Here is a 27,569-nt window from a genome sequence, read left to right as displayed (position 1 = left end):
TTGCTTTGAGCAAGTTTATCCATAGAAGTTTCTGAAGCAGGTGAAGTTGGAAACAAGAAAATGTCTGCAAAAGATCTATGATCTGAAAATTGTGTGTTGCTTATCAGTAAAGGTAAATCATCATTAATAAGGTATACCATAAAACGTGTTTACTCACGGCAAACTTTTGTATAGTATGCTTGCTTTTACCGAAATCCTTCAATGCTTTCTGACTGGTCAGGCCAGGACAGGTCAGTTTGGCTTAGGGACAAAGCTGCCGCTGGAATGCAAAATGCGCTAGGGCACAGTTAGCTGGAGGCGAAATGCAAAAGCTCTTGTATAAATTTAGGTGCACATTGAAGAACCCCTGGTGGTCAAAATTAATCTGGAGGGCCCGACATAATCGGGTTGTGAAATGAATTATGCATTCAAATAATTTATTCCACCTTCAAGTAAAATCCAGTCGAGAGTCATTGCTCTGTGTGTTCACTTCCCTTCCGTTCATTGTGTTCCTGTTACAATGCAGTTAATAAAAAAGAAATGCAAGTGCTTGAGACCCTTCTTAACAATGACAAAACTTTAATGGATGTCTTGAGCACAGTTGTAATGCCACTCGGTTGAACTCAACATTTGCATGCACAAATACAAGACACAGAAAACTGCAGATCATTCCTATGACTTGTGCCATGTATGAGCTTTGGCACACCGTAATGGTCAATGGTTTGATTTCATTACTTTGGGAAACACTTGTTCTAATGGTTGTAGTGTTGAGCATTTTCCATGGTCCAGTTTGGTTTCCATAACTATCTGCCGGAAATGAGATGTCCAGGCAAGTTGGCAAACACTTGTGATGTAGGGCTTAATTGTCTATGAAAACACAATAACTGTGACTTAATGAACTTGGGCCATAAAGATGAGTAAGCAGTAGAGAAAGGATACTATTTACAGCACTGTATTTCTGCACATGTGAATACATAACCTTGGAAAAGTATTCTATTAAAATTGTACTTTTTGAGCAAATAATGGGGCATTTTTTACATTCTGATGACACAAATCTCATGGAAATTATGCCAGCCTCTTGCTTTAGATGAATGCTGCTTAAGCCTTCATTGTTTTTAGTTGTCTTGCAGTCTCTGCACAATAACTTAAAATTTGTGAGATTTGTTCGCCTCTAACACTATTTCCAACACATCACAAAATAAAAAACTGGTAACTCACTAAAGAGACATACAGGTATGAAAGATTACAGTGACACTTTTCATGTTTCTTCACTCTTGAGGCGACGGCTCACTACATACGTGTGCTGCAAATGCACTTGGTAGAAGCAGTTGAACTTGCAGTATGTATTTACACCTGTCTCATTTGTGATGTAATGTTTAAGTATGTAGTTGAAGTGGTTTGGGCTTAGCTTTTTACCTACATTTAAAAATTAACACCAAAGTATCAGGTTTTCTTTTTCTTGGTCACTATGCTGAGAGTTGTGGTTATTCAACTTGGGCTACACAGAACACCCACTCCACACTTCAAAGATGAATGACCAGGAAGACTATTGGGCAAGTTCTCCAACATGGGAGCCTCATATCTACATCACAATATAAACGCTTAAGGCACCGCCTCATCACATACTGCCTATTGCGCATGCTATCTACGGATGGAAAACATTTGCAGTGAATGCCTGCCACTGTCCCATAAACCTGGAGTAAAATCTGACTTCATCAGCAGAGGTTGCACGTGCAAGTACATTTATATTTAAAAAAAAAAAAGGAAATGTAAGACATAACCGCTCTGCATATGCTGAACATTTTACAAAGAAAAAACCCTTGCTGGCTTGCTAAGTTATTGTACAAAACGTGGTTGGATTAAAATTCTTGGCTTTTCACACCTCATAAAAAGAATGCTGGTCTTCAGGAAGCGCAATTTTTCCGTGTGACCTGCACTTCACGCCCAAAAAGCGCAAGACATTGGCTTGTTTGCTGGAGTTCCCAGACCTCTATTTCCCGCACATTTCCTTCACGAGACCGTGCAAGTCATTGTCCAACTGCTGCGCAAATGGTCTCTTTGTTCACTGGTGCAAATTGTTCGTGACTCGGCACCACACACAGCTGTCTAGCACACAGTTCAGAGGCAGTCCTTGGAGCAGGTAAAGAAGTTCTTTTGAAACTGCACGGTTGAGTTGAGGACCTCCATCCACTCAACGTCGACATTGTGAAAGAGGCCGTTGGGGAACGGGGGCAGCTTGCAGCTATCGAGCACAAAGAAGTTGATCCGGTAGTGTTGGAATCCCTTGAGGGCATCGCTGAGCACCTGCACATTCAAGAAAAGGGTGCAACATTGCAACAGATCTTGTCTACTTGTCTGCATTTGACGAGCAAACCAGATGTTACGCTAATATCATTTCTAATAACGTCTTTGCAAACCTTATAATGCCAAAGCATTTAGTTCTTATTTTCCTTTTCTTTTAATCTGACAACATGCCTAGGCTTCTTGAACCATGGGACCTCATATTACGATATAAACTGTTCTTAACATTGCTTGCAATCTTTTAAAATTGAAATCTTTCAAATCAGTTCTGCAAAAGAACCATTAGGGGGGAGCGAGTTGTAGCTTCATACTACTTATGAGCGGAAATATTAATGAGCCTGAAATCAAAACAACATGATTAGAAAACAGAAAAGACAAACACGAGCATTTACAAGCCTATCTGTCTTCAGTTAGGGCTCATTAATCTTTTCCATGAATGTGAACCTACCAACTCCACAAGGAGCAATGTTACATTATCTTACTCACGCCTGGATGACAATATTTTCTATTTTAGTACTTCAACCTTTAGCTTTGCACACATGGTTCTTTAGCCGCAGATGCAAACCTTTGTGGTGCTCTACACAGAGCATTGCCTAGTCCTCAACGACATGCATGGTGTACTTTCCAACAGATGGCGGTTTCTTGGCATAGATCTTGGAATGGTAAAATGCTCTAACGAAGGCCAGTTTTCGTTTTCAAATCTTGCACCATAATCTCGGGGTTGTCAATGTCAAAATGATGTTAGGGATTACGTGCCATTTTCACACATCTGGGTCACTTCTCCAACTCAAGTGAAAAAGTACAAAGTATCAGATTGTCTCCATGAATTTATGAATTACCATTTCTTTTGAGCTGAAATTGGTGTGGGTTAGAGATTGAACAGTGGTAGTGAATATTCAAGTTGACATTGAAAGGGGGAATAAAACTGAGCTAGGCAGGCCATCTAATGTGTAAGGTGGATAACCGGTTGTCTAGAACCATGGAATGGGTGCCAAGAGAAAGGAAGCACAGTCAAGCATGGCAGAGCTAGGTGGTCTGATTACCTGTAGCTGCAGCCACATTACCGCAGTGTGTCACTTCACAGGGAAAACTAGAGGGCAAAGTTTATTATGCCATTGCTAGCTGACTTCCAGGCCTGAATCCATTTTTCGCAATACTGAGCCCTCTAGTAGCTGGTACAAAATGTTTTCTGTTTAGTATTTTAGACGTGTGATGTACCAATAAAAGCCATCATAACATTTATTTTGTTTCCTTTGTTTGAAGTCAAGTAGTCTCCTAACAGGAAATTGCCCATAGGCCTTTGCCGGCAAATATGTGCTCTTCAGTGTAAATAACGCAAAGTGTGGACAACTACATTCTGTCAGGTACGACATTGGACATCTCTGGAAAACACAGGATGTGCTTGTGCAAGTGTTAGAGTTGTAGCACACATAGGCAACAGCGCTGATGGCGATATGCACCCCTTGCCCCCTTATCACATTATGGTTAACCAAACTATATGGAACAATCACTGTAATGAACAGCTGTACTGATTATCTTCTTTCATAATTTTGTTGCCAGCAACATAATTATGATGTAGTTATGTTCTGCATCTTTTCAAGAGAATAATAGTGCATTCCAAGCATGTTTGCAACCGTTTGTCGTTCGACCACAGTGCTGCAAGATGATGGCACCCACATCGCTGTTCCTAGGCGCCGTGTACAGAGGTGAGCAGCCTTGTCTAGAGCGCGGCGACTGTGCTCTTCGGAGCAAGTCAGCGCCATCTAATGTTACGCTCTGGGTTGAGCTATGCGTCTCGTGTGCATGCGTGGCTAAAATAAAGCGGTGCCTGCTCGTGGGTTCTCGGCCTCAGTGCTTGTGCTTCAGTCCGCCAGGGCTGCGCTGAATGATATGTAACAGCGGCCGTAAAACCGACGCGTTTCGCATGAATCACGGGGCGGTTAGGCAAGCAAGTGCAAATGATATCAGGTGATCGTGCGTTTCTGAAGCACGTCCAAGTGATAGCGGGTGATCGCGCGTTTCAGGCGCAGACCAGGCTAAGAGTGCGAGAATTGGGCCTATATGGTTGTTTGGCGTCTATTTTCGTCTTGTCCGTATACAGTATATATAGGGTTAGAGCGCTACCACCACGCACCATGCGTTGCAGGCATATTGTGTGATGGCGTGTCTTCGCGATGTGTTATCAGCTAGCTACAAGTGACACTGCATTTGGCATCCATACAGATCTGAGAATTTGGCTTCCTCTACGCGGAGTGCACATGGGTGCAGCAGTTTATGTCGCTACAAGTGTAGAAAAATAACTCCTTCAATATCGTTTCAGTGGCGTCACTTAACGTGTAAGGCTCGATATTCAAGTGCTCTTTCTCCTTAGCTAAATACGCAGTGCAGATACACGCCGAAAGACATTATGGCTGTGGCGAGTGGTGCCTGTGCAGAAATGCGCGGTGATCTGCTATCACTCATGCTTGCTTGCCTGACCGTCTCGTTACACTTGTGAAACACGGCGGCATGGCGACGCCCTCGCTGCCGTCACAGCGTCACAATTGCAGGCAGCGTGTCCCTGGCGACACAAAACGAACTCTCAAGGCCGTGGCTGGACAAGGAAGCGATGAGCAGGCATGCTTCTGTTTCTGCCACGCATGCGCGCGGGATGCATAACTCAAACCCAGGGCGCAATGTTAGGTGGCGCTGACTTGCTACGCAGAGCACCGTCGGCGCGCTCTATACAAGGCTGCTCACTACTGCACCCACTGTACCAAGTAGTGCATTTTTTGCTATTCTGAAACTCTTGCGTTCTTTCCATCTGCCATGTTTTGATTGGTAGGATGTACTGACCCATATTTTCTATGCTATAAAAAGTCTACCAGTGGCATCTAGCATGGGAAAGGATGGCACCCTGTAAATAATGGTTGAACAATACCTACAAGATATATTAACTTCACATTACAGTTGACAGAAATTGCGAACCTGGCGTGTATTTTAATTTGATACTAAACATCGCTAAGAAATTCCAGACAGGTGTTATTGTGATGTAATGACAGCACAATTTGTTGACACCACGTAGCAGTAAGATGGCGTTGTTGATAAAGATATAAACGAAGGCCACTCTAGTGCTGCGCACGTCTTTTTTGAGCTGGGTGACAACAGCAATGATCGCAGCAGCGGAGAAAAGCTAGTGTGCCGTGTTGCCACAGCTCATATAGCTACTAAATATCTAAACAACTTCATAGAAGCAAGAATTGTAGAAAATTTCTTAGCGTTCTCTCACACTTCCTTTTTTTTCCCCTCTATGGCTTAAAAGCGCGTGTTCACCTTCATTTCACATGGTGGGAGTGCTCCTTTTAAAGGGACACTAAAGGCAAATGCTATGTTGATGTGGACTGTTTGAATACCATTGCAGAAACCTTGCAATACTTGTCTTGCGCCAAGAAAAGACTTTGTTTATGAGAAAATTGCATCTGAAGGGTCCAAATGCCTTTTTCGAAATTTATATCTGCCACCCAACCCGGGGAGCGGTGCCACGTTGCATACGCCATCACCATCATTTGCTGCTGTTGGCGAGTAAAAGCCCACCTGACAGACAGCACTACCGAGCGAAGACAGAGTGGTTAATTCACCGCTGCAGCTGCTTTTTGTTCAAGTGGCGTAAACCATTTGACATCCCGCGACATCACATGGAAGTTCAATTATCTGCTACTTGCAGTTTGTGCGAGTTTCACGAGCCAGCAAAACCAGTGCAGCAGTACGCGATAACGAAACTAGTGAAACGCAAAAGAGTGGGCGGCACAGAGTCGAGCAAGAATGAAACCTTTCGACTGTCCACCTAATTGTTAAGGGTAATTTTAGTGAGTTCTTTTCTCTAAAGATTGAAATAGAAGTGGACAAGTAGCATTCTATTTTGTCTCATAATACATGGTTGAGTACGAGTGACAGAATTTAAGTGAGGAGTGCTTTCGTCATCAGGCGAGTGCTTGAATGTCCCGGGGGAATCTTCAACTATGTCCTGCATTTACCTCAATTTCTCGATTATTAAGGCTCTGTTCGCAATAATATTGATGCCTTAGAGATTCTCGAGCACTAATGTATCACTTTAGCTTGGCTTAATATTTGCCTTTAGTGTCCGTTTAAGCGGGCAATGTGTGAAGCGTACCTGGTGGTTCCGGATGTTCTTGCACGTAGCGACCGTCTCAACATCGCCGGGTATCTTGCTGGGCAGCTCAATGCACTGGCACGGGTGGATGTCCTCGCGGCGCGGGCATGCCGAGTTGTCCGACCGGGACTGTGTGGGTGCCGAGTACGTCGTTGGCGGCAGCCTGGGCCTTGCCGGTACGGCGGGCAGCGGAGCTGCCACTGTAGTTGCGCGCCTCGTGGTAGTTGTTGGCGTAGTGGTCGTGGGACGCCTTGTGGTCGTTGTGGTAGTTGTTGGCGTAGTGGTCATGGGACGCCTTGTGGTCGTTGTGGTAGTTGTAGTGGTTGTAGTAGTAGTGCTTGTGCTAGTGGGTGCTGGTGGTTCTGTTTCAGCTTTGGGCGACGAGACTCGAACGGGCGGGTATGCGTTGGAAAGGCTGTGCGAGAGCAAACAGATGAAAAAAACAAAAGAAACAGTCAGAGGGTGGCAAAGTCAGGTTTAAACAAAAAGCGCGAAGCACAACTTTGGAAAATAATGTGGGAGCGCACACTGTAGTATTCATAGCCTGCAATCACCTTTGCCTGGATGTTATTCTTCTGTCAGGGGCAAGGGATGGTATTTGCCCTTACCAAATCCTATCACCATCGAGCGTAGGCTGATCGGATGGATGCCTGGTATGTGGATGTGCTTGAAAGCTGTCTTTTTGCTTTTCTGCTGCACGTTTTCACGAGCCTTGAGATCCGTGGTTCATAGTGGTGAAACAGTGTATTTAAGAAAGCCTGTGCACTAAACTAATTTGGCCTGTCACTAATCTCCCCTGCAGGCCAGCCTACTTTTCCCTCGCTTTTGTCAAAACATCGGACCCACTGTGAGCTTTGCAGAACATAATGGCTGTTGTGCAAGTGTTGTGCCAAAAAAATTGGGCACAGCGCTGTGAAAATTGTAAAATGATGTTCGCAGAAAGCGCTGCCTTACGACACCTGCATTTCCCTACGATTTGCAAAAAGAACAAAAAAATCTTTTGCATCTGCGCTACTGTGTTGGAATGACTAGAAGTGGTGACAGGTTTCCAATCGCATGAGAAAATCTCTACTGATGTTTTACTGCACCTTTTTGTATCATGAAGATTAGAATCAGTGCGTCGAATCACACTCTTTCTTTAATAGTTCACTGGACGATGTCAGAGTAATGCGATTCTTGAAACGTAAATGGCAGATGCGAAGCCACTAGCCCTGCATCTTTTAACCAAGTTTCTTCACGTACGTGGGTCGTGTGGGGCAGGACTTCCAACATAGGGCAGGCTTTATCAGAACTTTCAAAGGCGCTACACGCATAAATGAGCCTGTTGTCGGTTCGTACAGTGGGGCCATTTGTGACATCATCGCTCAGAATTCAAAGCAATTAGGACCGTTTGTTTTCTTTGTCCTGACCTTAGCTTGCTACATAGTCCCTGCAGCTGAACTGCATGGGTTGCTAATCTCTACCACTTGCGGCAGGGTTTCTGAAGTATGTATGTACACTGTTACATGCGCAGCATGAGAATAAACTTGATTTGGAATGAGAGCCATGCGTGTCATTTCGCATGTGAAACTTCCACAGTAAGCTTCACTTAGCCTGATTTCCTTTGCACATATAGACCTCGAGCCTCCATTTATTCAAATAAGGTTTGTTTATGGCTTGAAACTACATAAAACTTCAATAGGAGACAGGGAAAAAAGGCAACACATGCTTGGCGGAGGTCACTGACCGAGCACACTAGCGTTAGTACGGCGCGCATAAGAGAATAGACATTTGATACAAGCAATCTTTGTAATTAAACATCATCTAAAGCAAAGGTTTACTAGCAGTTAAGGAAGTGCTGCTATCGAATTCATGCGTTTAAGTGTATTATTCTCTCTCTGGATCGGCCTTTCCCGCCTGCACCGTTTGTTTCGCGCTACCACAATCCTTCTACACTTCACCTGGGCCTCGTCGGAGCGGCAGAAGTCCCTGGCGACGCGGCCGTCGTCGGCGACGAAGTTCCGTCCTCCGTGGAAGAGGGCACCGCCTCGTCATCGTCGTCGACTTCGCCAGCGCCTCCCGCGACGACGTCACCGTCGTCGTCGTCGTACTCTTCGGTGAGCTCCGTCGTCGTGGACGCCGGCGAGTCCGCGACCGTGATCGGTGCGTCCGCCTGGCGCGCAGCGACCAGCGGCTCGCGCACCACGTGAGAGGTCACGTGAGCGGACCTGGCCGCCACGGACGCGGCCAATAGGATGGCGACGAAGGCGACTAGACGAAGCTCGAACCTGCCTCGAAGTTTTCGGGACGTCATGACTGCGATCATGCTCGCGCGTTGCCTTTCTTTGGCTGGCGCTAGTGTCGAGCTCGTGCAAGCGGCCTGGGTGAAAATAATACACAAAATTACTGTAATGTGGTGGTGGCAACACGATGAGATCGAAACAAGCAGACTATTGTTGACATAATATTTTGCGCCCCCCCCCCCCCCTTAGTACAAAGAACCAATGTGCAGTCGAGCATTGCTACTCGTGCGTGCGTGGTGGCCCACTGTCTGGCCAACACTTACATGAATCGTCCATGCAGTTCGGACGCACGTAAAGACTGCCTTTACGCAACAGGCCTCTGAATGGGCGATGCCATGGTAGTCCGGCATACTTAAAGTGAACAAGCAGCATGTCCTCATAAGCTATGTCCCTTTTCAGCGGCGATTATTTTTGTTCGCAATTGTGCTTACAGTCGCGTTTTTAGCTAGCGTGCCGCGCTGTGCATACATGTTACCTACCGCGTTGTCGTTTACAAGGCCGCGCCAGGGAAAGAATCGCAAAATGCGTAAAATATTACCACTTTGTGCAGGTTTGCGCGCAGCAACTGAAAATAGCGAAACCACAGACGAAGAAGCGTATAACTCAATCTGGCAGCATGTTGTCCTGCTCATCTCGTTGCGAAATTTCACCGGTCTCGCTACGCGATCTTGCACCTTTCCAAAAGGCCATAGAGGTCCGGGCGGCTCCCTGCCTGGGCTACCGCGCAAGGTGCACATAACGATATCGAGTTGTGCTGGAACGTCATAATGTTATCGCTGTCAAATTTTATTGCTGCGGTTTGTTCATTCACATGGCTGGCCTCTTTGGCCGTAACAGTAGGGGTTATAAAGTGTCCTTGACACAGGCGCTATGTTCTTGTCAAGTTTCGAGCGGAGGGATTTGACAGGGATTTGATTTGACTTATCAACAGTGCTTGACCCGTCTGTATCTTTAACGTGTCGCGTGCTCATCGATGTTTGAATGTTGGATGTCTCACACAACAGCTAAGGCTCGCGTTTCGATGTGCCAATGGTTTCGCTGTACGTTGGAGACGGTGCAGCTCCCGTATTGGTATACTACTTGGTCGTCGTCACCAGCTACCTCTGGTTTAGCATCTTCTGGGTCCGTATCAAAGCTGAGATGGTCTGGCTTCTCGCTGTCAGTCGGGCAGAGCGTGCGGATGCTGAACTATATCGGTGCTAAAAACGACGATTCATTCATTGCAATAGCGTTACGTTTTCCATAATCCCAAATGGGCGCGAAACGTGCACGAGCGAGGAGGCAGGGGCTGCACACATATGCTGTGTGCGTCCAGTAAACTTTCAGTTGGTAATGCCGATCTGTGTAGCCGGCCTTGGTCGTCCCACCTGTATACCGCGCCATTTACAATTATACGGGCAAACCAACTCGCCCAGTCCTCGTATCCCGCTACAGTTTTTTTTTGGTCACTCGAAACTGGAAATCCTTGACGCAGTTTCACCACGGTATTTCGTCCACGTATGTGCAACGGTCGTTGTTAAGGTCGAATACTATACCGTCGCGACAATCACCTTGGGTGCATGTATATATATTCACTGTCCTATGAACGCCAGGTGAGCGCGTGAAATGGAAGCAGAGCGATGGACCTCGACTATACCTGTTTCGCTCGTGCGGCGGCCGCTCCTCGCTTCGTTCGCCGACTCGCTTCGCGGTCGATGGCTCCTATGGACGGGCCCGCCTACACTCACCGGCGGTGGTCAACGAGATACCCGGACACGGGCTGTCAGGCGTGGCGCCTTTTAAGAGTGTGCAAAGCGCGTGCCGGCACGTGCGCGATTTCCCACGGCGTTTCCTGTCGCGCATGTAAAATCGCTTTCTTTCTCACCCGCGTATATAGCGGATAAGCGTACGTGACGTGACGTATACGTAGAGGCGTTATTGCATCTTACCGCGATAAGCCGCTGCAAACGCATCTCCCGTGTGCACGCGCAGCTGCTATTCGGCGATCGTATAGCGTTTCATTTTATGCCGTGCCTAAGGTAATTTCGTCGTGGTTGCTCGGTAGATATGCAGGCGTTCTGATGGTGAGAGCGAAGTAGTAGGCTCCGATTCCCTTCCCCTGGCGTGGGTGTCATAGAAATTACGAATTCACTAGCGCAGGTGCAACTTAATGGAACGTTGCTTAACGACCGCAAGTTAAGCAAGTCGGCGAAAATTCGTTGCACTGAAAAAGCAGGCGTGCCCGCATGCGCACACAAGTATATGGAACAATATGAGGACCTTTATGTTCTCCATTTTTGTTCTGGTTGCGTTTGCAGCACGCTTGCCCCTTTTCGGTATCACGAATTGGTAGATTGTGTTGCAGGACTAGTTTGCTTACACTTGCGGGTTTAACAGGCACTCAGATGAAGGTAGTACTGTCAATACACAGGACAAGCGCTTGTGCTTCGTCTTCCTTCTTTCGTGTGTGTGTGTGTGTGTGTGTGTGTGTGTGTGTGTGTGTGTGTGTGTGTGTGTGTGTGTGTGTGTGTGTGTGTGTGTGTGTGTGTGTGTGTGTGTGTGTGTGTGTGTGTGTGTGTGTGTGTGTGTGTGTGTGTGTGTGTTTTATGTGCGCTTGTCGAGCCCTTTGTGGTAACGGCGTACCGCTGAACGGCATGCCTAGGTCATTTATGCGACGAGCCTAAATAAGATTGCGACGATGGTAACCGTATTTTTGGTGTGCGTTGCAGAACTCTGGGTCCTGGAAACGTATCCCGAGCAAGTCACTACGGCTTCTTTATTTTTACCTCCCGCACTTTTCTTTTCGCTTGTTTGCTTAATGAACGTCCAGGAACTGATTGAAGCTTCGCGTCAAGAGATATATGTTAAGTGTCTCTTTCTTTAAACATTGTCTTCCCAGTTGTCAATCGTCTAGAAATGCAGATGTGCAAGGCGCATACCGCACAGCCGAATTTCTCTAAACAACGTGCACCCCGGTGCGAACGGTGGAATTCGTCACCGACTACGGCGTAGCTCGTTCTGAATCCACTACCTTTCTTCCCCGCATGCAATGTCCATTCGCGAAAAATCATCCCCGTAATGCAAGTGACCTCGCGGTATGGTGCGGCCTTGGCTCGTTGACTCCTTTGAGGAAACACCGCGCAGGGCCGCAAAGTCAGCCGCGGCGGACGCGCTCGATGTATCGCGGCGAAACAAAACAAAAAAGAAGGAAACGCCGGCAGGCGAAGAGACGTTTCCGAATCTGGTGACGCACCCTTGTTTACGGTGCGGCGTTGCATTTTTGTGCTGTGTCGAGCCGTTGCCTTTGGAAAGTTCAGAAACAGATAGTTCCCTTCAGGGTGTGCGACCGCTTTGCAAACGAGTTTCGATCCCTGGGCGTCTCGCGTGCGAAAGTGAATAGAAATAAAGGAAGTTACGGCGACGTGTACGACGTGGGTTGCACCATCCGTTTCGAAGCAGGGATGAAATAACTTGAACACAGCGCGCCATGAAAAAAAAAAAGGGCTTCCTTTTTTGTTATTTTATGTGCTCGGTGTTACTTGGAGCTCAATTCTACGACTACAGTTTCAACTCGGGATACGTTATCGCTGTCACAGCTTGAACTACAACCACCATAGCTCGTCTTGATAGTGTTTTAAGTGAAAACACAATCAGTACGAGCTATAGCAGTTGCGGTCTCTGCTCGCCTGGATAAACGGTGCGATATGACTTGGAGCTTTTAGGTCTGTTTATGCAGGTGGCGCTGGTTTAAATTCTTGCCTTCTCGAATCCCGGCTACGGCGGCCGCATTTCGCGATGGAGGCGAAGTGCGAGAACACCCGTGTAATTAGATATAGTTGCGCGTTAAAGAAATCCAGCTGGTCGAAATTGTTGCGGAGCCCTCAAATCGTGGTTCTGGCACGTAAAACCCCATGATTTAATTTTTTCACGTTTTACAAATGCTGCTGAGAATACATTTTCTGTTCTTGCTTGAAGTGAACGTCTCCGACCCCGAAAGCCTGGAAAAATATATACTGGTAAACTTCGGCGATTCGTAGGTAAGTAGCTTCTCTACGGACCAGTTTTGGTATCGTCGCCAAGGAGGCGTACATATATGCGCGCAGAAAGTGGAAGCAGAACATCATGACGTTTCGGCGTTCACCCCGGTTCGCAAGGTGCTGTGGTGTGAGCAGCAGCATAGCAGTAATGCTGTTACTCGCACAAGTGATGCAGACAACGGTCATAGCAGACGACCGAGAGAGCCTGGCGAGTGTCAAAACGTCACGATGTTCGGCTCCCACGTGACCACCTTCTGCGTCATGACGCATACGCCTCCTGCGAAACGAAAATGAAACTTGTTCATATAAAGATTATCACAGTAGTTATTCACGGTGCCCTAAGACTTGCCAGTGTAAATTATACATGTTTTAAGGATTTCAAGGTGGAAGACCTTTTCTTAAAGGAAAGAAATGGAAAATTCGAAATCATGTCAGTCCTGCTTTAACAGAGCCTTGGAGCAGGAATAAGCGCTGTAGATAGCAACAATACTGTGCAAAATTAATGCGTTTCCTCGACGATTTTGCTGAACATTTTCAGTGATTGCGTCATCAAGTGGAAACTCGCTTCGTCATCGCGACGAGATCCGCAAATGCCTCTGCAAATTTCCTTTAGATCGCTGCTGGGCGCAAGGTCCGGTGTCTCGTTGAAATGCTCTTACGTCTGGTCGACTTTGTAATTCACGGTGGCATCAAAGAGTACTGTTTGGTTACTCATACATACGCTATGAACTGAGATTTCTCTGGAATTTCATTGAGAGCGATGCGTAGCTTTACGTGATCAAACTTTACATTGCCATTGCTTTACTAGCAAGACGCCAGTGAAGTCAGTAGAAGCAAAAAAACAAAACGAGAATGCTAGCCGATTACTCATTCTGGTGTCGTCGTCAACCGATTCTGTCACCGTACGTCGAATACTTCCCGTTTGCGCTCGACCTCGTACATAACGCGCACACAGGTGGCGGTTTTTCCCCCCGAGACGCGCATCGTGTTGAGCGAGGCGAGACGCGCGTTTCGTAAGCCTGGTGACGTCACCGTGATGCCCCCGACGAGATAAGCAAGCCCCCGCGGTGCGCGCAAACCAAAAGCAGCTGCGGAGTGCACTTTCTTCTGGCGCATCGCCCCGCATACATACGAGATTGGCTCACCGCTATTTGGCATTCATTTGCGAAAGCGTAGCTTATCGCGGGAATTCTGGCAGACTCAATATCAAGAGGACGCACTGAGCTAAACCACTGCGCATACGTTCGTTAAAAACAAACCTTTAGTTCCATAGCTCCTGTCTACATAGATGGAAGCTGAGAAATAGTTTTTGCTCGGCAAACAGCACCCAGTTGATCGAGGTCTGTTGCATTTAAAAGTAAGATGTAGTGACTGTACGAAGCAGATGTTTTGTTTAGGTAGTCAGTTTCTTTTAGTTATCGATAATCGCAAAACTAGAACAAAGAAAAGGAAACAGCATAAGTACCAAGTTTGCACCTGTGTTACTCAGCAATAATCAAAAACGAGAGTGCAGCTCTGCAATCTGAACACATATAAAGCGGACAAAATTGGTGTACTATACACCACTTTCATATGTGCGAGTGATATGCGAGTGAAGGTTTTCCGAAACGATTGAAAACACTCATAAGCAGCAGCAGCCCGGTAAGCCAGGAGAGAAACAGTATCTAAGCGCAGGTGGCGACACTGCCTTGAGTTTCCTTCACAATCTCGTCGTGACGTCATAGATTGTGGAGGTATCTCTTCGGGCCTAGTTAAATGTTTTATCTATAAGGATGGACTACATCGTATTCTAAACGAGCCAAAGCCTGAACTTGGCAAGTTTCGAGAACATTTATTGAGCCACGACGGCCCAAGTACGAGAAAAATGCGTGGCGTCATGCTGACGCACCGGCGCCGGACTTTCGGTGCGAGATTCCAAGATGTGCAAGTTTCGCCTTCATTTTTTCTCCTGATAATCAGCCTATTGCCGCAAAATGAACGCAGATGGTGTTTTTTGAGGAATATTTTATAGTTATATACTGATTTAGCGTTACCTTTAAGATGCCTTTAAAGGAGTACTCATTTATTGAAGTTGTAGACACACTATTGCACGCTTTTATAGCGTGTAGAGGCATGACATGACACATAGGAAGTATAAAAGTGAGGAAAACGTGTTTGAGTGTCATACTAAAGTTGGTCTCGAAAGGGACGGTCCTGGCATCGACTTTGTGACGCCATATTTGCTGACGTTATGTTGGATTGGCTATGCATGATGATGTTGCTCATAAAATATACTAGTAAAAGCGCTGCATGCGTTTATTCTGGGTGCGCTCGCTCACTTGTGAAGGCGACAGTGATCGGAGGAACCAGTGTATCGTGACGTCATAAAGCCCTGCCTCAGGGTACATGAATGAAAACTATTTGGTAAGAACAAGCGTTATTGTAATTTTTTTTATGGCGCTGTGACGCTCGCCAGTAGTTTTTTGTGGTCTATATGGTTTGAGCTTCCATTTAACGCAAACAAATAACAAGCTGAAAATGCCTTGTCAGTACTCCATTAAGCTTTCAGGCAGGTCCCGTTGAATGACGGTTGAGAGAAGTCCGCGAACACGCGCCATGTACCTCAACCGGCCAGTCGCGCGGAAATTTTTTCGTCTATTCGCAGGCCTCTTTCACGTTTCGAAAAACACTTGAGTAGCACGTACTGAGCAACGAAAATCTTTACTGGGAGTTTTTCATGTTGCTCTACAATTTTTCTCATTGACACTTTTCATCTATTTAGAATATTTGAGAAGTTGATTCATCAAGACTAGTTGCATAATTAGTCGGAATGCAGAAATTAATCTAAGCAACATTACCTTGGTTCTATCTGTCCTGCTACGTGTCATTTGCATATTTTAAAAGTTTGACTCAAGTTACGTGGGGCACCGTATACGCGTGCACTATATAGACAACTTGTGTATGCGTGCGTCGACGCTCACCGAACGTGCCTGAGTGGCCTGTGCGCTTGATTCGCGAATGACGGCCTTCCTTGCCTCCCACCCACCCCCTGATGTTATGCGTTTCAAAAGCCTATGGTTGCTTGCATTGTTTTTCGTCTTTTTCCGCGCCGCATTGGTGGTCCCGCACCCGCGCACCTAATGCGCGACCGGAAGCAGCTAGGCACATCCCTCGGGGTGCGGGCATCCGGTTTGCGATGTAGTGGGCGTTTTCCCCGCGCTTTTTTGTTCTCTGACTCGCATCGTTATATTCTTTTCTTTTTCCTTTCCGTGCTTAAGCGTCTCTCTCAAACAACAGCCTGTGGCCGCGGAAGCCTCTGGGTTCTTTTAACTTCGCCGTACCTATACATATGCGGTGCCTGCTAGCAGGTTTTCCTTGCCCTATTAGCGGTACACTAACGAGCGACAGTAAACCTTAAATAAATATTTTTATTCATTTGGCGGAAGGGGGTTCGTTGTATAGTGGATGAAGGCCTGATTTCGCTGTTTTGAATTTTTGCGCCGGTACGTCATCGTGACATCATTGATTTCAGAGTCCTTTTTTCGTATCATGGGCAGTGTTGGTTCTGGAGAAGTTCTCGACGCCTACAGCCTTTCATGCACATCTGGCAACGCTGCGGAAGCTACGCAAGTACTGCGGTCACAGAAGCCTTGCTACGCGCTTCTCATTCGCAGCGCGGTTATTGATCGGCACCTACCTGGCGATGCGTGACGCGCAGAAGCATTCGCCGAAGAGACGACGCCACCGGCGTTGGTGCGTTCGTCCTGCTTTGCAATAGCGCGCGTAGCGTGGTCACGCCACCTTGTCAGGTCGCTTAGTCCTTGTCCTTCGCGTGGTACTTGTCGAAAAGGACGGGGCGGTTACGCAATGATTCGATGAGCATTTTCGATGTCGCGACGCGTTCGAAGACTGCGATATGACGAGCGCATCGAGCTTGGCCGCCATCTTTCGTATTGCTGGGACGCGCTCCGATTGGTTCGCGGTGAGGGAATCCGGCGGCAGCTGCCGCAAAAATCGGTCCGGGAGCGATCGGCGCGGAATGGGCTATTCCGGCGGATCTCGCCGCCGCCGAACTGGTTTCCGCACCGCTCCAGACGCCGAATGTCTCAGTGTGAACGCGCCATCTTATGCCTCGTTCAGTCTGGCAGATCGCGGACGCCGGACGAACGAAAATCATAGCCGACAACGTTAGCCGACAACGTTGCTTATAAGCCAAAACGCCAAGGCCTTTTCACACAGACACGTTGACAGCGGGTCGAATCGGAAGTCGGGCTGAAACATCCCAACCCTGCACCCTTTTGCGCTATTGCTTGTTCTCGTCGGGCCGAAATCTAAACTGGCAGAGTGTCGAGACGCTATAACAGTGCGTCTTTTACTTGCTTTCTGCTGAACGGCTGACCGACCCGTATGCGTTTACTCGCAACGCATCCTGCAAAATCGCGTCGGGCTCAGCCTGACACGATGGTCAATCAGTTCGACCATGTGTGAACGCTAATGTTTACAGGCGCGCCACTGGCAACCACATACGTCGGCTTCATGAAAAAAAAAATATCGCTGAACGATGCCGTCACCTCAAGGATTACCTCGCTTACCCATCAGAAGGTATACTTAAATGACGCCTAACACGTTGAAAGTCGTGTTGGTTCATACCTCTCCCCCTCAGGGTCGAGAAAGCGACCTAAACGGAAGTCACTGACCAAAGCGTAGACCGTCGCACAGTGTAACCTCAAAGATGCACAAATCGTGATTTGTTGTGACATTAAGCTCACAAGTTGTAGTCGTAATATGCCAGACAGCAATGCAAAAACACAAAATAAAATCACCGATGATTACGTCACTCCCTATAATGCGGAATTTGAGGGCAGCTGTATACGCGTTTGCGTTTCGTGATAGGTTGGCTGGCGCGGGCAATCTGTCTCGTTCGACACGTTGCAAACGAGCGAAGTGGTGTACGACTGCCTCGCTAATCGAGAGAACGCGAGGCAGCGCGCGACTGACGCGTGGGCGCGATTCCGGGCAACCGCCGCAAACAGGCCTCCGCTCATGCAGCGCTTTGTTTTGATGCGCTCGCCGCATGCCTTATCAGTGGTGTCATCGGTCGACAGACGACGCGCGCTACACCTGGCGCTGTCTCGGAGCGATCGTTGCCGCAGAAGCGGAATGTCGCTCACCATCGGCGGCCATTGTCAACATTTGCAAATAAAGATGCATAATACGGACAACATGAGGCGACAACAATACGTTCACACGAACCCTGGCGAAAGTAAAGTCCGGATGTGTTGACTTGTCGTGCCAAAATGGCGATCATAGGGTTCATAGAAACTGGCGTGTCCAGCCCTGGCCGGACCCGGATTGAGTCGGCTCACTCGCTTGACTAAATGGGTGTAAACGCGGTCATGCCGGTCTGACTTTGGCTTTGCCCGCTCGCGTCAGTTAACGTTACCGAAAATATTGATCACACTGCTCTGCCCTTCGTTGTCCGCATTTTTCTGAACAATAATGTTCGGCAAGAAGTTACTTAGCAACACTTCCACGTGTATTAAGGTTGTCCTCAAAGAAAATCCAAATGCCATTAAAGCCTGCCGAAAGCGTTTTTTTTTTCTCCCCCGCACGGAAGGTGATGAAAGCGGCGGGGCATCTTCGCCACGTCTAGCTTTGTAGCTTCTTTCTCTCCCTGCTCTGGCTCGCGTTGTGTGCTGTTTATTCGGTTCGCACACCACTTGTGCTTGGCCAAGCAGTCGTCTCACTCTTTAGACACATTCGCGAAGGGGGCCTCCTCATTGGAAAAGCGCGGGCACTTGGGTCTCGCAGATCTTTGTGTCGAATCCTTCGGTCTCGAGTTCCGACATAGGCAGGCCCCTCCGGTTTCCCTCCTGACGCCACTCACGCTGCCACTCAAAAGCCAGCGAATCTCGTACGGGCGCGTAGGGACCGCTGCGCCGTCTGACGACATGCGGGCGCGGCGCCTTCGGTGCAGCTAATCCTTTCTTCGGTGCACTGGCCGATTATTCACGCTTCGAGCCGAGTCGCTGGCGATCCGTAGCTCCTTGTCTTGCCTGCAAGGTCCACACGCTGTGAAGCGAATGAAGGCGTCGTACGAGGTACACAACAGGTGGAATGCAAACAACGCGCTGTCGTGCGGCAGCTTTTGTTGTGGCGGGCATTCGTGCAATGACCTTGGCGTTCCACGCACCTTCCTCGCTCGCGGAAACACACGCGAGCTTTCTCGCTGACAGCGAAACGAAACGCGTCTCCGCTGCACCCCTCCATTGTTCAGCTCTCGGAGCGGAGCGATTTGACCTTGCCATCCACGCCGCTGTTTCACAGCGTTCGCCTTACTTGGGGAAGATTGACCGGGTGGACAGTTTCCCGAGACGCAGCTCAGCGACAGAGAAACCAGCGCAAGGGATGATGAGCATCCGCGCACTCGTCTGCTCGCACCGCACCTGACTTCGAATTTGCTTCCAAGCCGATCATTGGGCGTATGCACAGATCTGGCGACGGCCGCATTATACGTAACCTTATACTATGCGCTGGAAATGACGCCACGAGACGATTTGTGGTGAGATGATATGCACACATGATAGCCCCCCCCCCTTAAATAAAGCGTAGTGTGGCTACAACTCGTCAAATAAAACTCTAGTGCCATAAGGGAGTTACCGTTAAATTTATCGCCCTTTTGCCGGCTGCGACTAATCTCCACGTTTGTGCGACCTCCAGAGTCCGCACGCTCTCGCGTCACTTTCCGATTTGTTCAGAGATCACTCGCTGCTCAGCTGTCCATTAGGGCAAGACTCGTAAGCCATCGCGACGCACTCGCGCCGTGTGCAAACGCCCGCCCGTGCGTTGCCGCCCCCGTATTATCCGCCATGATAAGCTTTGCACTGTCGAGATTTCTAGCTCAGCTAGACGCTGAGGCGACTAGCCTATAGTCACCGTCCAGAATGGGTACTGCCTACCATACGTACACTTCTGCGCACAACATTCCCGTATGACCAGTACGAGCGACTTCAAAATTTACTTGGTGGAGGCTTGCCGTCAGATTAGGTGCGATCAAAGGGCGGCATCTCACCGGCGCTCGTCCACTAACCCCTCCAACCTCTTCGCAGCGAATTCATCCGCCATTTTGTTCCTAACATGCGCAAACGGCGCAGCACACCTATTCGTGTTGTCCATGTAACAGTATTTTTAAAAATAACCCGTGACGTGTGGCACAATTCTACTTATTTTAGAGCTAAATTATTCTTAGAGGCAGACATTTGTAAAAAGAAAATAAACATGAACATTTGATTGGTTCACCTCATATTTTTAACTTTTAAACTATTTACATCACGCAACATATTGCAATTGAATTGTAACCGCTGACCTTTAAAGCCATATCCATTTGCAACGAATTAAGAGGATGACTGTTCCGTATTGTGTGCGCGTATAATTTTCTGTTTCGTATTCTTTTTTTCTCTCATCTAGCGCATTCCTTTCCCCCTCCCCCGGTACAAGGTAGCCAACCGTAGATATTCTCTGGTTAACTTTTTTCTCCTTCCTTCGCCCTTCTCTCTCTCTGAAGATGACACCAGTTTTGAGATGCGCATTGCGAAATTTTGCAATGAAATGCGTTGGTGTAGCAGTAATTTGAAGCCGGAATCTATAAAAAGGCGTTTCGTCAAAAAAAGTAAGAACAACATGGCATTTTTACAACTCTGACTGTGCTTATGTCAAAACTGGCGCTAGCTTCAAAATTAATTTCAAGTTGTTGTGTGTAATGTCACTGGCTTCAATTCGTGTACTGCAACATGCCTGCTAAAAATTAAATAAACTACGGGGTTTTACGTGCCAAAACGACGATCTGATTATGAGGCGCGTGGTAGTGTGGGACTGGAATAATTTGGACCACCTAAATCTAAGTACCACGGGTGTTTCCACATTTCGCCCCTATAGAAATGCGGCCGCCGTGGCTGGGATTCGATCCGCGACCCCGTGCTTAGCAGCCCAATACCATAGCCACTAAGTAACCGCGGCGGGTAATATGCGTACTAAAGTAATTAGTGGAAAAACTAATTGGTGAAATTGTTTGTCAATTATGCGTATTGATTTCCAGTGTAAGCGATGTATTCAACTATTCCGACTCAATATGTAGAATTCTCTTAAATGCCGCAGGTGATTTTTAAAACTCTGTTAACGTTAAGATAAACGACCTGGTGTAACGCGGCTCACGAAAAAGAAAAGACGAAAAATCTGAGAGCGAGAGCAACGCAGAATTGTGCTCCTGTGACCGCGGGCCTTTATTGTAGCGGTTGTCAGCGAGCTGCACGGTTCGTGTCCTATCCAGCGGCATCATTTCGGCGATCTGTGTCCGAAACATGCGCTTATCCTGGCCGTGCGCTTCGTTGTTAACAACGTCGGACCACGTTTCGAACAACATGGCGGACGGAAACAGCTTCCGGGAATCCTGCGCCGACGAATAAAGGGTGCGTCGGTGGCACTTCAAAAGATTTTGGATACTTAGCTTTGAAAAAAGAAATTAAACAAAAGCGTATACAGGGACTTTATAGCTAAACATTTTGACAGAATTGCCTGCCTGGTTGGGAAATTCATTAGGACTTTCAGGATGACTCCAACAGAATAACTGAATAACCCGACGTTTCGGAGACCATTCGGCTCCTTCAGGAGCCGAATGGGCTCGAATAGTTCCCGATGAAGAAGCCGAATGGGCTCCGAAACGTCGGGATAATAAAATTCAGTTAATTTGTAGGAGTCAGTCTGAAAGTTCTAAGGGACTTTATTGGCACAATGACCATTGCGAAGACCTCACGTGTGAGCCATTAGCACGTGTCAACTCCTTGGTGCATACATGTTTTGCAGCGTTTTCGGCACAAAGCGCCGGGCTTTTCTTTTTTTTTCTTTCCTGTGCGAAGCTGCGTATGCGCGCGAGCGCCGACAACCTTGAAGCGTGGGACGACCCGTTGCCCCACTGACTGGCGCCGCGTGTGCCTGCCTGGAGAGTGACACCGACCACGGCGCTGGCGAGAGCTCCCCGCTGCCGTGGCTGCGCGTTCTCTCCGGCGCCGCGCAAGCGCGTTGCGACGCGCGTGTGTGGGCAGACGCGGAAGGTGGGGAAGCGGAAGAGAAAGCGTGGGGGGTATACCTTGATCTAGCCTAAGCCACCTTTGATGCAGCGCGCCGAGCTCGCCGTACTGTCAACGCAATAATAATAATAATAATAATAATTATTATTATTATTATTATTATTATTATTATTATTATTATTATAGTTTAAAACCGCTCGAAGTGTAATATACAGATTGCTATGCATTGAATGTTCGTTGTTGTGTATGTTCGTTGTTGTGTATGCATTGAATGTTCGTCAAGTTTTGCCTAGCCCTAAATAAGCGTTTTGTCTTTGGAAACCGCGTACAAAAAATTTTACGTGCGGCTTCGTGGGGTTAAAGTTTGGCGAAGGATTGTGTATATAGGCCCAGATTTTTTATATGGTTAATTCATTGCGAAATTACGCGAGTGGAATGGATATGCGTCCAGAGCGTGTGCTACGATTCAAAATTCCCCGCAAAATTTGCTACTGGGAACTTCTGGTGCCATTTTCCGTGGGAAGCGCTAAGGTCATTTAAGCCCGCATGGAAGTGACGGGTAGTACAGTTCAACCTCGACGTAACGAACACTGATATAAATGATTATCCGATATCAGGAAATAACTGTAAAGTGTTCGCCACCGACATCAGCGTGTAACGAATATATGTTTACGATTAATATCTGATATAACGAGAGTATTATATTTAAACTTCATTACCACAAGCTTGGGCTGTACGTGCGTTAGCCTAAACTTCGTCCTTCTGGCTTCAAACGACTTCGTGGCTTCTCGAAGGAACAACTTGCAACAGAATATGTGGCGTCACGAACACCACATTTCGCAGTCGCTGTGAATGTGCGCAGAAACTTATCGCTTTCGTTGGATTATGGAAGAGTGTTGTTGCCCGAAATTTGGAAAGTAAATAACGCCACGAGAACGCCTGAGGGTATGCACCAGCTAGAGGGTTAGACAAGTCGACGAACTAACAATCATTCTCACGGCAGATCAATGACCGCAGCACCAAGGTTCCCTCTAGCTATTTTTGTATAGGCCGAGCTCACGCGACGCCTTGGGGAACGCCTCTCTCGCGTCGCGTTGTACGCCGCTCTGGTCCTTTTGCTTCATGCAGAGCCGCGTGAGGTATCAGCGCCGGTAATTTGCCAGCGGCCTCCCGATGTATGCAGACACAAAAAAAATAAAGCAGGCGCGACAGGCACTACGGATACAAACAAGCGCGGACGTGGATTTTCCTTTCGCGAACGCAGTGGTTCCACTTCTGCAGGGGCTGTTTTGGAAGCATCCGCGGGGCCGTCTCGTGGTACAAAATAATCGCGCCTTCGGGCTCTTCAAGTTATATGCAAAACGAACTAGCTCGCCCTAATCGTGTGGTTGCTGCTGTAAATAGTAGTAGCAAGGACAGGCTCAAAAGCGCGTATCACACACACCGCACATAATTTGACATTTTATACGTCAGCTGAAAAAAAGCGGTTCAAGACGTATGTGCTGGGCAACGCAACTGCTTGCGACACGCAAAATTGACACGCACGCATGCCACCAGGAAAAGTATTAATGACGGCTGTTATTGTTTATTTTTTTTTTTTCGGACGTGAATAGCAGCTTCGCCCAGCGCACTCGTTTCGTGCGGGTACTGCACCTTCCAACCAGGACCCACCTTCCGAAACTATACTGAAGTCTGACGAGTGCTAGATGACTGGATCCACACTGACTCCAGACATCTCATCGCGCCGGCGAACCCTGTCTCAGGAAATGCAACGAAGCTCTTCCGGCCTCACGACCCGTCGCTGACACCACTTTCAGTCGTCCAGCATCTAAGACTCACGCATGCACACCGAAACAACAGTGCGCCAGCGCCTTTCGCAAGGGAACCTTCGTAAACCGACAGAACAAACATAGCGGTCCAATGTATCGAGGAGAGTGGATTAAGGCGCATGCTATATATATATACTTCGCGTTCGACGTCACTCGCCTTCTGTGATGGCTACCACACGAAACACGGTCGCTCCTGAGCTCAGCAACGGAAACGGAAGCTGCCAAGGAGCCCGAGTCCATCTCCCCGTTTCTTTCCTTCTTGCACATAAACTAAGCATCATTATCATCATCATCAGCCTGGTTACGCCCACGGCAGGGCAAAGGCCTCTCCCATACTTCTCCAACTAACCCGGTCATGAACTAATTGTGGCCATGTCGTCCCTGCAAACTTCTTAATCTCATCCGCCCACCTAACTTTCTGCCGCCCCCTGCTACGCTTCCCTTCCCTTGGGATCCAGTCCGTAACCCTTAATGACCATCGGTTATCTTCCCTCCTCATTACATGTCCTGCCCATGCCCATTTCTTTTTCTTGATTTCAACTAAGATGTCATTAACTCGCGTTTGTTCCCTCACCCAATCTGCTCTTTTCTTATCCCTTAACGTTACACCTATCATTCTTCTTTCCATAGCTCGTTGCGTCGTCCTCAATTTGAGTAGAACCCTTTTCGTAAGCCTCCAGGTTTCTGCCCCGTAGGTGAGTACTGGTAAGACACAGCTATTATATACTTTTCTCTTGAGGGATAATGGCAACCTGGTGTTCATGATCTGAGAATGCCTGCCAAACGCATCCATACATTAAAAAAAAAAGCTTGGTTTAACGTACGTAATGGCGGTACAGTAAACATTTATGGCTGCTTAGTGACGTAGAGTTCTGTTACATCATTGTCCCAAGATTTGACTGACAATCTCTTGCTCGTCGGTGAAGTTTCCCTGCATCCTTAAAATCAACGAAGTCAATCAACGTCATTTAATGTGTCGATGCCTATTCTTATAGTTTTTTTTTTCTGTACATGCTTTTCAGGATAATTATTCGATCCGTACGGAAGCAGTTCGCCGAGCATGTAGACTTGGCTCTCTCAGTGCTCCATACCTCTGTCGCAATCAGTTCGCTTTCTCTGTCGGCGTCCTGCGCCCCGAACACAGAACTGTATTTCAGTACAGCAATTAGAAGTAAAATGGATCTCGTTGCTTTGGGAAACCGTCCAGTTCTTGCTCGCTTCGGTTAAATCGCTCGACGACATATCACTCGGTTTAGGTTTCTGTGACTTTCGGCGCGTATACTTGCCAACGTCTACGATTCTATCGAAGTGGCCGATTTTGGGAGCTTGTTCACGATAGTCGTATTGAAACCAGTGATCTCGGGACTTTTCGTTCGCGCCTATGGTTTAGGGGGCGGACTTATTTCGAGCGAATACGAATACAGTCGCCGAGCGATTTTTCGGACCTATCGTTCGACGGCCCCATCTGCCGCAGTGGCGACTCGAACTCATAAACCAACAGCTGGATGCTAACCCAAATTTCGGCCGCCGTTTACGTTTCATCAATAGGCTGCATAAACATCGTGGCGCACGTCCTGACTACTCCATGGCTGTAGCGTTGCAGTGTTGATCACGAGGTCGCAGGTGTGATGCATTCCGATGTGGGCTGAACGCTGAAACGCTCGGGTACCGTACATGGGGACGGTTGACCAAAATTAATCCGCAGCCCGCTACTATGCAACGACCGTCATAACTCGGTGTTGCGGTTCCGGTACATTAAACGCCACAATTTTTTTTTCTGTTTTCTGGCGCACATCATACTTGCTGTGGCTATTTCAGAAGGCCCCTACAGAACAAAGGCTGCGGATGTTTAATAAAGCGTCCACATATCGGAGTAAACACATAAGCTTTCCTCTATTTCACCCGATTTTAGTGCGTGCGATTTTTTTTGGGCTACGGCTAATTTTAATTCAAGTTGTAAGGTTCAAAGGTCTGCTTTCCGTCCTGCAATTTACCCTAGCCGGTATTCTGCCAAATTTTGCGCAGCCCACCATTTCCGGAGATAATTTCAAGGGCAGCCGTCGTCAGAGATAGCCGAGAGCCATTAGGCCGTAGATAAGCGACGCAGTAGGCTTCGTTCCGCCTATTGTCTCTGTCGCCAACTGCTTTCTTCTCGTTATCTGTCCTGGTTATCAGTCATTAAGCGCGCGTTTACGTACGACCATATGACGTGTGACGCTATTGCGTAATCCCTTATGCGACAGTGAGCTGACGTGTTGACAGAAATATCTGGGGGCGGTCGGATGGAACGCGCGCACGCATGTGATGCAGCCGCAAAATGGGTCGGCGAGCGACTGAATCGGTGACTTCCCACGCGAACAGCTGTTCGCACTACGCGGTATTTGGAAGCGCACGCGATGTAGTGGCGAACGAGTGTGAATGTGCTGTCGCTACAAAACTTATTGCGGAACACTTCGGTTTTGGGATCACGTAATAACATTGCCAACAGTGTTGTCAGCATCACACTATCAAATGTTAACCGTGTACGCTCATGATCAGTAGTATGCGGACCAGCAGTTCTGCTGGAAAAAAAAAAAATCTTCGATGCCTTGAGACGGAAATCTGCATACCACAATTGAAATTGCACATATCGCAGTGGATTCGTCCGTTCCAGTAGCGTTTCCTATTATCTGCCCGAGTTGCCAATAAATTTGAAAGGTTTCCACAATACCTGGTCCTCCCCCATCGCACGTGTACTACTCGGTGGGCTGGAAAGCGACAAACACCTACGCCTCCTTAAAACCGCTTGCTTACCTTTCGTGGACCGGTGGTTTGGTTCTTAAGAAAGCCTGGCGACTGCACAGTCCTGGTGGACGAGCGAAGCCTCCAGCCGTTCGCTTCTCAAACACACGCAGACGCACCCGAACGAACACAACTAAGCAGCGTAGTCGACGACAAAGAGGCCCTTTTTCAGCGTTTGAGCAGCACAAATGTGATTGAAAAGATGAGTAACACGTGGTGGAACACCTTCTTCAGGACAGCCCCAGCTGGGAGCAGACGCCACTGGCTTCGCAGACGAAACCCGCCGCGTTCGTCGTCGTTCGGTCGGTAAAGCGTCTCGTCTGCTGCTGCGGTCTCGGTCGGCGTCTGCGCACGCGTAGGCTCGCGGTGTGGGGAAAGCGCGAGAACACACCTGCACGACCGTCCAGCCGGTCGCTGCAACTCTGACTGGCCCCGGCGTGGGTCGGTTGGCTCGTGGCTGGCTTTGCGGCGCGACGCAGATTTGTGGAGAGAGCGGGAAAGCCGGCCACCGGGGAAAGGTAGCACCGAGAACCGGTGTCGTTCGACGGTGCGCCGCGTGTCGTTTGACTGGCACCGCCCTTTCCCCCTGCGCGATTACCGTGTCTGTCTGACGTGTGCGTGGGATCCCAGTTTGCCGCTCCTTGTCGTGCATCGCTGATTGTTCGGTTGATATCGTCTTTATACAGGAAACTGAGCGTGCTCCCTGTTTGGTGTTTTTCGCCGACAATTAATCGTACAAAGAACCTAATCGTCCGCTGTCAATACAGGCAGCTAGCTTGTTCGCTCTGGGACGGTCATCGCCCGAAGCAGATTACATGCCCATTACTACCCGACGAATCGGCCTTACGTGGATGCGGTGAATGAGCAGAGTCGCAAAACTTGCATAAAAGTGCCGTCCGCGAGTGGCCATCACAGCGACGATGCCGTGTATAGCTATCATACTGATCCCTATCAAGTTGTGTGTACGCGGGTCCGCATTGGCAACCTCGTTCTGCCAAGGACGATGTAGCTTAAATTACCAGTGATACCAAACGCAGATATTGCGGTCTTTCGGCGTCTCAAATACGTAATTATGGGGTTTTAAGTGCCAAAACCACTTTCTGATTATGAGGCACGCCGTAGTAGAGGGCTCGGCAAGTTTCGACCACCTGGAGTTCTTTAACGTGCAC

At 48.0% G+C, this 27,569-nt stretch overlaps 2 protein-coding genes across 4 annotated transcripts in view; one reads left to right on the top strand and one right to left on the bottom strand.

Annotated features, from left to right (window-relative positions):
• Nucleotides 1–27,569, top strand: part of LOC142564006 (PIH1 domain-containing protein 1-like) — an 88,322-nt gene that overhangs the window by 43,115 nt on the left and 17,638 nt on the right. The gene's annotated exons all lie outside the window — the stretch shown is intronic.
• LOC142564005 (uncharacterized) lies at nucleotides 1,736–26,913 on the bottom strand. 3 transcript variants are annotated; one of them, XM_075674807.1, is made up of 5 exons: nucleotides 26,413–26,913; nucleotides 8,371–8,789; nucleotides 6,726–6,845; nucleotides 6,431–6,680; nucleotides 1,736–2,283 (listed from the first exon to the last, which is right to left on the bottom strand). In XM_075674807.1, the coding sequence occupies exons 2-5, from the start codon at nucleotides 8,733–8,735 to the stop codon at nucleotides 2,098–2,100; spliced, it is 921 nt and encodes a 306-aa protein (XP_075530922.1). In that variant the 5' UTR covers nucleotides 8,736–8,789; nucleotides 26,413–26,913; the 3' UTR covers nucleotides 1,736–2,097. The 3 variants fall into 3 exon arrangements, with proteins under 3 accessions (XP_075530922.1, XP_075530920.1, XP_075530921.1); XM_075674805.1 differs by having other exon boundaries at nucleotides 6,431–6,845; nucleotides 26,413–26,909; XM_075674806.1 differs by lacking the exon at nucleotides 26,413–26,913 and adding an exon at nucleotides 10,349–10,461 and having other exon boundaries at nucleotides 6,431–6,845.

The sequence above is a fragment of the Dermacentor variabilis genome, chromosome 11 (genome assembly GCF_050947875.1).
Source record: "Dermacentor variabilis isolate Ectoservices chromosome 11, ASM5094787v1, whole genome shotgun sequence".
Lineage (NCBI taxonomy): Eukaryota > Metazoa > Arthropoda > Arachnida > Ixodida > Ixodidae > Dermacentor > Dermacentor variabilis.
The sequence above is the reverse complement of the archived record's forward strand: the minus strand, read 5'-3'. Positions and strand labels throughout refer to the sequence as shown.

What these genes read in the sequence shown, in the direction of transcription:
- LOC142564005 (XM_075674805.1), bottom strand. Translation starts at nt 8,735, where the DNA reads ATGATCGCAGTCATGACGTCCCGAAAACTTCGAGGCAGGTTCGAGCTT. An exon ending in GCCGCTCCGACGAGGCCCAG is followed by an intron (nt 6,846 to 8,370) that starts GTGAAGTGTAGA and finishes GCTCTCGCACAG; the next exon opens with CCTTTCCAACGCATACCCGC. An exon ending in AGAACATCCGGAACCACCAG is followed by an intron (nt 2,284 to 6,430) that starts GTACGCTTCACA and finishes TTGAATGTGCAG; the next exon opens with GTGCTCAGCGATGCCCTCAA.